Genomic DNA, 10,268 nt, shown 5'->3' on the forward strand with positions numbered 1-10,268 from the left:
AATCATGTTTCCTAGTTTTTGTTATGACCCTTCAGCATCTTTGGACTCTCACTGACCAGGGAAGGACTAGAGATATAAAAGATGCTCTGGCAAAACTAATCTCCCTATGCACACAAGTCCAAATACTAGGCTCCCACAGCTAGCTTCATTATAGGCTCTCTGACCCTCTGGGACAGCACACCCAGCTTTAACTTCCCTAAGACCAATACAATACAATACAAGCCATAGTCCAATAAGTTTGTTCAAACTTCCTGATCTCAAGCCAGCTTAGTCTGCTTAGGCTTCTCTGCCCATTTTTTCTCTCAAAAACCACAAGCAAGGTTCTTCTGCAGTCTTCTGCACCCATGTGTTCCTGCCACCAACCTCGGTGTCACACTGTGTGGTTCTCTGGGGTACAGCATGCCCACTCCTTTTGAGAACTGTGAATAACAGATTATCTTCTCTTCGTCTGTTGGTCTCACCATACCTAAATGGAAAGTAAACCATAATTATGCATATGAATGGAAAACACCCAAATATAATCACAGTGAACAAACTCTGCTCTGATTGGGCTTAGGAGATAGCTGGTAAAGGTGCTTGCTGCCAAGCCTCGTGGTTCATGTTTGAGTCCTGGAACCCAGATGGTGGAAGGAGACAGCCAAATCCTGCAAGCTGTTCTCTGGCTTCCACATGTGCACAGTAGTGTGTGCTTGAATAAGCACAAGCATGCACATGTGTGCACATACATGCATGATCACTCTAAATAAGTCAGTAAATAAATAAAAAATTTAAATATTAAAATCTCTAAAATTGGGCTGAAAAAAAAAACAGCTAAACAATTAAGAGCACTTAGCTGATTTCTTGGAACCATTTTCAACTTAGAGTTTCTGGTGCCCACAGTAAGGTCACTGTGACCACAGATAGAACAGATATTCTTATTCCAGCTTCTGCATATTGATAAAACAGGCTGATATCTCCCTTCATCCATCTAAAACTCTTCCTTATACCTATTAGGTTTCAAAGGACTCAAAGAGTGTTCTTAAATCTTTAAGCAACAGACACTCATTTTTCAATGATTTTTAACTTCAGACAAATAATATCGATAAACAAATAATCTTTCTCCTTTTCATGTATCTCTGCCAGCATTTGTTTGACTTTAACCATTCTGACGAGAGTAATATAAAATCTCCTGATAGCTCAAGATGCTTGTTGAACATTAAAAAGAAAAAATCTTAGTAATTTTTTCCCCTTGTGAGCTCTGTTTGGTTCCACTCCGAGACAGCTTAATTAGATTGTTTGGGGTTTATTTTCTGGTGTTTATTTTTTTGAGTCATTTGTGTATTCCAGATACCAGCCCTCTGTCAGATACATCAATTCACAGCAGCTATGACTGCACACATAAGACAGGATCAGGCCAAAGTCCAGGAACCAGAAAGAAGTGAGAGTCACGAAGTTCTACCCCAACTGGGGATAGCTGGCAGCTGATGGCTCCCGTGGGAGGAGGGACAATTACTTTCCTCAGGGATTCGACCTTGAGAGGTTACTCAGGCTCCAGTAGATGGCCCCGCATTAATGACCCCTGTACACACTGGCAGCACTGAGATGACTCAGTGGGTTAAAAAAAAAAAAGGCACATGAAGTTGAGAGTGACCAGGGGGTGAGAAGTTGGAATGGAGGGAGAGGACGGGAACAGTGGATGGATTTGGTAATTTATACTATCAAAACATAAAAAATGTAAAAAACAGGGGCTGGAGAGATGGCTCAGCGGTTATCAAAACATAAAAAATGTAAAAAACAGGGGCTGGAGAGATGGCTCAGCGGTTAAGAGCATTGCCTGCTCTTCCAGAGGTCCTGAATTCAATTCCCAGCAACCACATGGTGGCTCACAACCATCTGTAATGAGGTCTGGTGCCCTCTTCTGGTCTGCAGGCATACACACAGACAGAATATTGTATACATAACAAATAAATAAATAAATATTTTTTAAAAAATGTAAAAAACAAAAAGACAACTAATGAATTGAAAAAAAAAGTTTAGGCCTTGCGGTGGTGGCGCACACCTTTAATCCCAGCACTCGGGAGGCAGAGGCAGGCGGATCTCTGGGAGTTCGAGGCCAGCCTGGTCTACAAGAGCTAGTTCCAGGACGGGCACCAAAGCTACAGAGAAACCCTGTCTTGAAAAACCAAAAAAAAAAATAAAAAAAGTTAAAAAAGTTATTACCTTCAGGCAGTGGCTCAGGTTTCAAGCTCGGGTTCCTACATTCCGTTAGCCTCAGAAATGTCCTTTTATAGTCATTGACAGTCTTCCTTTGGGGCACTAAATTACAATAGTGCTAGCTTTGTTCATGTGAAAACTGTAATTATGTCTTCACAATAGCATGTTCTCTGCAAGGAAATAATAGTCAATGTATATTTTACTCTTCTACACACAAATAAAACTACTACATTTCACGGTATACATTTTGTTTATTGACAGGCTAACATGGTAGAACATTATTCTGCTCAGTTGAAAGGGCTAAAGTCTGACACCACTTATGTCCTAGAAGAGGCAACTTAACCCTTGTCCTGCTTCCTTATCTACAATTAGACATTTATTTTAGGCCCAACATTCTATAATAATCACTGAAACAAAGATTTCTGTAGCCACATAATTTTTCCCCTCAATGAAAGTAATTACCAGTAGAGCATCTTTAGAAGCCACGAGCTGAAAATAAAGTTTCTATACCTACAACCTCCAATCCTAGAGCTGACAAATGTATCTTGTAAGCATGAAGTACCAAGACTAGGGAACGAAAGAAGCAGTAAAGATAGAATCTTTGAGGGTTAGAGAGATGGCTCAGCAGTTAAGAGCACTGGCTGCTCTTCCAGGGGCCCTGGGTTCAATTCCTAGTATCCACATGGTGGCTCATGTTTGTGTCATACAAATGTACACACACAAAAACACCAGTGCACATTAAGTAAAAATACATTAGTTTTTTAAATGATGGAGTCTATTTTTAGTAAATTTTGGAGAGCTTGCTTTTCTTTTTCTGGGAAATGGCCTTCTAGGATGTTCCTATCACTTTACAGAACTGGATTTTATTCTGTATCAAAAGTATAGGTTTCCAGGCTGGAGAGATTGTTCAGTAGTTAAGAACACATACTGCTTTTGCAGAGGACCAAGGTTCAGTTCCCAACACCCATGTGCAGTGGCTCCACATGGGGACGCCACACTTTCCTCTGGCCTCTGTGGGTCTGTACTCAAGTGTATAAACTACAAACAAGGCACATACATATACAAACAAATAAAAATCAATTTTTTAAGAAAATAAAGGTTGGTAAGAAACTTACGGCTTCTGTGTTTTCACTTTCTAACAGCTGTTTGACTGTTTACACATGGTAAATGCATGGCAGAAGGCTGGAGACTAGTCCAGACACGGATGTTTCTTTATAAATGTTATTACTTGGGATATGGATCTTCGACTTTGATCAACAGCAAGTTTATGTGTCCAAGGCTCTAAGAGTAATTTCTCAGGTGTACTTCCTGGAAAACCGTCACCATTAATCTTGTATTGCTCCCCTAACCTTTCTGGATTAAAACATATCCTTTAAAACTAATAACCTAAACCAGGTGTGATGGTGCATGTCTTTAATCTCAGTATTGAAGAGGCAGAGGCAGGCAGCTCCAACTTAAACATTTTACTTTCTAGTAGAAAAGTTAAGGATCATGTTTACCACTTTTACCTATAATTGTGATTTCTACAGCTCTTGTCCGGCACGTGCGCGCACACGCGTGCGTGCGCGCACACACACACACACACACACACCTTTTTATTTCCTTGCTCTTTGAGAGCTTAATTTAATTTAATTTTACAAAGATTCCAAAGTGACTTTATTATTGTTTAACGGGGCACAGTCTGAGCCCATGAGAATAGCTGGAACCAGGAACCCTAAAGCGAGCACAGTGGGCTGGAGAGATGGCTCAGTGGTTAAGAGCATTGCCTGCTCTTCCAAAGGTCCTGAGTTCAATTCCCGGCAACTACATGATGGCTCACAACCATCTGTAATGAGGTCTAGTGCCCGCCTAAAGCGAGCACAAACAAATCATTTTATAATTAAGCAGAGAGAGAGAGAGAAAGTCTTAACCATATACTTTAGTAAAACTTCCATGATGTGGTCTCTGAAATAGCTTGTTGATTGTAGATGTTACTAAACTAGCCTACAGCTTTTCTTCCCAAATTAAAAATCCCATCATTTGACGTAGAACACTTTAAAACTTCTCTTTGGCATATGTGAGCTGCCACTGTCATCACCTTTGCACTTACTGAAACACAGACTTAATTAATTAATTAATTGTTACTGACTTAATAACCAAAAAGGTTACTATTACCAACAGGTGGGCAGTGGAGTGGATACTGTCCCTGGACATGATATCCCTGATTGCACAGTGTAAGACATTATGTTACTTACTGAGAAAGACATGCAATCTAAAACTCATGAGTTATTTCTAGGCCTTCCATTTAATATTGACAGCAGGTAACTGAGACTGGGGAACACAAAACCACGAATAAAAGGGAACTATGGTAATTCTCCTAAGAACCCATGACTTGGGCTACGATATAGCTAGGAGGAGAGTGCTTGCCTGGAACACATAAAACCCTAATTCCAGAACTTTAGATTCAGGTTCAAAACAAACAACAGTCAAGTGTGGTAGCAGGCATATATAATTCTAGTATTCAGGAAGTAGGGGCAGGGGGATCTCAAGTTCAAAGCCAATCTAGGAAAACACAGTGAATTCAAATCCATCCTGACTACATAGAAAGACTGAGACCCTGTCTCAAAACAAAAGATTGAAACACAAAGAAATATTTTTCCCTGCTGGGGGTCCTCCAGATAACAGTGAGTCTTCATGAGGACCACAGTAAATGAATCCCAAAGGTTTTCAGTTGATATTAACTAAACTTTTAGGAAACGAAGACACAAAAGCATTAGTGATGCTATCCCAAGCACTGCCTGGATACAATGAAGACATCCAAGTTACTGATGGAAGAAAAAAATCATGCTGGGTATTCTACATTTTGCAAAACTAATAACTAGTTTTTCCTTAACTAAACATCTTAGCCAAATAAAAATATCTTTTAGTGAATCCAAGATTTCTGCTTTGCAAATTGATGTCTTTCCTTGAGTAATTCAGGTTCTGCATCTTCCTAATTATAGCTCCATTCAAATTAAAATGAAAAGTATTGACTTTTAACTATTGGTAACTTGAAAGTTCAAATTAAAGAAAGTTTAAAAGGCTAATTAATCAATCATATGCTATCAGTAAGTAAGAATTCAATAGTCACACTTCAAGTTAGGAATTTCAAGTTTCAGCTGTCGCAGATTATTTAATGTAAATCTTCAACATTGTAATGCTTACATGTAAAGTCTTATCAGTGATTTCTTTCTGGAGCTTGGGCAGAGGTTTTTCTCATTTTATGCCTCCACCTACGTCAGTGATATTTCTATTTAAAATTTGTACTGCTAGCTTTTACGAAGTCAATAGTTAACATTTAGAGTGCTTCTTATGTGACATTTAATTCTCGCAGTTGATCAAAGTGTGACACAAAGGTTATGTAGCACAGGTAGAATCAAATGCAGGCATTCCTATTACAGGGCATGCAATTCTGTAAAGTGGATACACTGAAACTGTCATGCTTTAATGTCACTGCTCACTTAACAAATGGTTGGTTTTTGCCTTCAATTGTTTAGATCACTTCTAACTTTCTACAGATGATTTAAATATTAGGCAACATATTAAAAAAAAAAAAAGAAAAAGAAAAGCTTCCGTTGTTTTCACCTGCACACATACCGCTAAGCCCACACATTTTGCAATCCAGTTCTGCCTGACTCTCAATTATTGTCCCGGAGTGCCAACCGCTCCACCCGCCGCACTCCTTGGAGGTTTTTGGGCAAATGCCTTAGAATGTGGCTTTGGGATCTTAAAGTATCCCCATCTATTCTCCACTAGGGAAAATAATTAAAGTAACAATCGGGACCATTGAGACCGACACAGGCCTTTAAGTGAGTTCAATTCAAAAGCAAAAACAGTCTGAAAGCAGGGGAGAGGTGCAGAGGAAGCCTTTCTAAACTTCAGGCTGAGAAAGCAGGGGAGCGGCCCCTCTCCGGCGGGTGCTCTCGGACTCAGCACCCTCCGCAGGACACCTAGCCTCCCCCTGCTGCCGCCTGCCTTCCCCCGGCCGCGGGTCCCCTCCCGGGAGGCCGGCGAGGCGCCGGGACAGCAGGCAGCCGGGCCGCGGCGGCCGGGGGCGGGGGCGGCGGTTGCTCCGGTCCCGGGAGGGTCAGGAGGTGACAGGAGGAGGCGGAGGCAGGAGGAAGAAGGGAGGTCGGGAGGGAGTGTCCGGTTCGTGGGCGCAGACAGCTCTGCCGGACCTCCCGCTCCCCCAACCCTGCCGCCGCAGTGAGCCCCGCAACGCGAGATGGGACTCCGCCGGAGCAGAAGGGAGAAAATTCAAAACGAGTTTACTCAACCTCGTCTTGGCTCCGAGGCCCTGCCATGGAGACCAGCGCACTGCGCACGCGCACCCCTCCGGGAGGCGCAATTCAGGCCCTTAAGGTTGGGCCCTTCTCGGCCACCGTCGCCCCGGTCCCTTCCGAGTCGTTTTCCTGCCCAGCACTTCCGCTCTGCAGCCTGAGGTAAGAACACATGGTCTAGGCTGAGTCCGGCTGTTGCTGTAACGACGCATAAAAAACAGACAGGGGGACCTTTGTCACCCAGGGTTAGGGAGCAGGAAATGGAATGTCAGACCGGAGAAGGGAGTTTTAAAGGCAAATAAGAGAACCAGAGTTCCGTGTGGCTAAATAAATAAAACCGCCACTCCCGGCGTTCAGAGCGCTCCCTTCTGGGGTTTGTAGTATCTGGGCGCTGAGGCCGAAGTATCCGGCCTAAAGACACCCTCTAAAAAATCAGGTTCCAGCTAGTTCTTTTCCCTGTCTGTCTTCCTAATCGATTACGGGTCTGATAGCGCAAACACAGAAGTGTTTAGGGGACTGGCTGCTCTCAAGACTGTGCTTGACTGATCGATGTTTCCTGAATCTCGGGATAGGTAGTTGATGTGTGCGGGCTGGGCGCCTGCGCAACGGGAACCTCGTGGTACGGTCTAAGGAAACTGAAGGTAACAGATCCTACCTTCCACGGCGCTTGCCGCGTGCTGACTGTCAACGCACAGATCTTTGTGGAGGAGTCTCGTGTGCACTTTCCGCCATGGCACAGCTCCAGGCACGGTTCTACACCGAGAACAAGAAGTAAGTATGCGTCTCGGCGTTTGCCCCTGCCTTCCCAGAGCCGATCTGGCTTTAAGACCCCGTTGGGTTTGGACCCTGTAGTCACTGGTAGTCCTTGCGGTTTTGACTGGGAATATATGTTAAAAGAAACAGACAAGGTTTAGTAAATCAAAGCTGAAAGGAGTTTAGTAAGTATCTGGCCGGAATTAGAAGGGTTTAATGCAAATAAGATAACCTGAGTGCCGGATAGAATAAAAATAAAAAAGACTTCATTCGCCCTCCCCTTCCCGTGCCCCTCACTTCTGCCCTATGTCGTCCCGTTTGGAAGCGGTGGACACGATTTTGCTGGCTTCCTGGATCTCCGTTTTTCCACCCACCTTCGTGAACGCTTTATAATTTGAATGTGTGTGGAAGGAACCGGGCTTCGAGTTTCCTCACACTACTTCATAATTTGATGGGTGAATAGTGACAGTCTGTTTACAGGCTGTCCGCTAATGGTATCTCATGGTTTCTGAAAGCACGGCTTCATTTGCTCTTCTCAACCGTATTAGGAATTGGATCTCTGAATATGGATTTCGTAGAGCTGATTTTTTTTTTATTAGTATGAAGTTACTGACTTGATTAGGTGTGTGTGCCCCAGTTAGTGTGGTAAGACATAGTGTGATAAAACACCATGACCAAAAGCAGCTTGAGGAGGAAATGGTTATTTGGCTCACACGTCACCATCAGAGGAAGCCAAGGCAGGAGCTGAAGCAAAAACCAGGAAAGAATGCTGCATTGTAGCCTGCCTTCCCCATGCCTAGCTAAGCCTGCGTCTTCTGAGATGGGGTTTCTCTATAGCCCTGACTTATCCTGGAACTCACTTTATAGACAAACTCAGGACCACCTGCCCAGGGGTGGCACTTCCCACAGTGGGCTGGTTCTCCCTACATTGGTCATTAATTTAGAAAATGTTCCCACAGACTTGCCTTTAGGCCAATCTCATTGAGGCATTTTCTTAATTGAAGTTCCCTCTTAGATGACCATAGCTTCTGTCAGATTGACAAGACTAACCAGGACAGTGTGCACATGTATGTTTATTTGTGTGTATTTATGTGTTTATATATAAATAAGCCATATAGATGACAGATTCACTAGTGATACATACGGAGTATGGGTGAGATTCAGGTGCATCATAGTAGTAGAATTGTACAACCATCAACACAATTCATTTATAAAAAGTTCACCACTCTTTAGTTCCCACTCAGTCCCTTAAACACGCCCCACCTCTGTCAACCACTTACCCACAGGCCGTCCATCTCTGTGTGTGTGTACATGCTGGACATTTTGTGTAGTGAGATTATACAAACTGTGGTCTTTTGTGGCTGGCATCTTTCACTTACTGTGTTTTTTATAGTTTAAACATAAGGCAGACTATCATAATACTTCATTTATTTTATGGCTAAATAGCCCATTGTATGGCTCGTTTTCTCTTATTGTCCTGTTAGACATTTAGGCTGTTTGAGTTTTTTGGCTATTGTGAATAGTGGCTGTTTAAGTATTTATGTACACTTTGTATGTGAACATGTGCAGCCCTCGCTGGCCTGGAACTCACTGTGACCGAAGGCTGGCCTACCCACTGTTCTACTAACCTTAGCCTTCCAAATGCTGGGATAAAGGCCTATGCCACCATGCCCAGAGTGTAGTTCTGGGGTCAAATGGCAAGTCCACATTTAACTTAGAGCTATTGGCACACTCTTTTCCACAGTAACTACTCCATTTTACATTACCACCATCAGTGAATGAGGGTTCCTCTTTCTCTGTAGGTATCTTCACCAACACTTTATTTGCACAATAATGGGTACAAAGTGATATTCATTGTGGTTTGGTTCTGTGCCTGTTGGTCCTTGCTCTTTCACTAGAAAACCATCTATTCAAACTCCTTGCCCATTAAAAAAGACTTCATTACTGAATTATAAATGTTCTTTATATATTGTGGATACAAATTCCTTACCAGATAAATGATTTGCAAATGTTATTTCTTTTTGGGTCTTTTATTCTGCCTCCGGTCATAAATTATTCTAATTTAGTTTGCACAGCTATGAAGATCCAACTAAAGTACTGCTGTTATTCTTTAACTTGGACTGCTACAGTGGTTCCTTGTTGTCTACACAAAGAATTAAAAACTATTTCCTAGTATATGGGATTTAAAACACTATGTATCTTTAGTCTCATCTTTGAACACTTCTTAAAGTAAAATCACTGCCTGAAATAGGAGTAAGTTCCTTTGGTCTGCCTCTGGGAGGGATTAAAGGCATGTGCCACCACCGCCCGGCTTTGGTTTGTTTTTCTGTGTAGGCCTGGCTGTCCTGTAACTCCACTGTGGACCAGGCTGGGATTGAACTCACAGAGATCCATCTGCTTCTTCCTCCCAAGTGCCTGCTTGATTCTTTGAGAATAAAGGAACTTTACATCATTTTGGTTTTGCCTTGTAGCAAATGTCTGGCATGAAGGACCCAGTAAATAGTTATTGAATGAAGAAATTTAGATTTGCCAGAATATGTGTAGACATAATACTGACATATCATTTCCCTTTTATAGCTATGCCGTAGATGATGTTCCTTTCTCAATCCCCGCTGCCTCTGAAGTTGCTGACCTTAGTAACATCATCAATAAATTGCTGGGGACCAAAAATGGTAGGTATATATGCTCCAAGAAGTTAGGAGAGGACACAGTGCCACCAACTACACATAAATACAATTTTGTTTTGACACAGGATTTCCCCTGTAGAACCCTGGCTGTCCTGGAACTTGCTCTGTAGACCAGGCTGACCTCAAACTAAGAGATTCACCTATCTCTGCTCATAACTATCTGTAATTTCAAAATCCAATACCCTCACACAGACGTACATACAGGCAAAAGACCAAACACACATCATGCATACACAATAATAAAAATAAACACTTGGGAGGCAGAGGCAGGCGGATCTCTGTGAGTTCGAGACCAGCCTGGTCTACAAGAGCTAGTTCCAGGACAGGCTCCAAAACC

General features: G+C 42.6%; 2 protein-coding genes across 4 annotated transcripts in view; one reads left to right on the plus strand and one right to left on the minus strand.

Annotated features, from left to right (window-relative positions):
• Carf (calcium responsive transcription factor) overlaps nucleotides 1-6,545 on the minus strand; it is a 37,419-nt gene extending 30,874 nt beyond the window's left edge. Inside the window, exons 1-3 of the mRNA XM_013353451.2 lie at nucleotides 6,489-6,545; nucleotides 2,200-2,363; nucleotides 364-466 (exon numbers count right to left, since the gene is read on the minus strand). The gene's annotated coding sequence lies outside the window, so the exon portion shown is untranslated. The remainder of the gene's footprint in view (nucleotides 1-363; nucleotides 467-2,199; nucleotides 2,364-6,488) is intronic.
• Nucleotides 6,546-6,577: 32 nt separating this feature from the next.
• The window catches only part of Wdr12 (WD repeat domain 12), a 23,705-nt gene continuing 20,014 nt past the window's right edge, over nucleotides 6,578-10,268 (plus strand). The window contains exons 1-3 of one of the 3 annotated variants that reach the window (XM_026788864.1): nucleotides 6,578-6,653; nucleotides 7,064-7,262; nucleotides 9,822-9,916. In XM_026788864.1, the coding sequence (XP_026644665.1) occupies nucleotides 7,222-7,262; nucleotides 9,822-9,916 (136 nt within the window). In that variant the 5' untranslated portion in view covers nucleotides 6,578-6,653; nucleotides 7,064-7,221. Of the gene's footprint in view, nucleotides 7,263-9,821; nucleotides 9,917-10,268 lie in introns of all 3 variants that reach the window. The other 2 variants (XM_005366322.3, XM_013353489.2) reach the window with 2 other exon arrangements.

Source organism: Microtus ochrogaster, unplaced genomic scaffold, assembly GCF_000317375.1.
Source record: "Microtus ochrogaster isolate Prairie Vole_2 unplaced genomic scaffold, MicOch1.0 UNK8, whole genome shotgun sequence".
NCBI lineage: Eukaryota > Metazoa > Chordata > Mammalia > Rodentia > Cricetidae > Microtus > Microtus ochrogaster.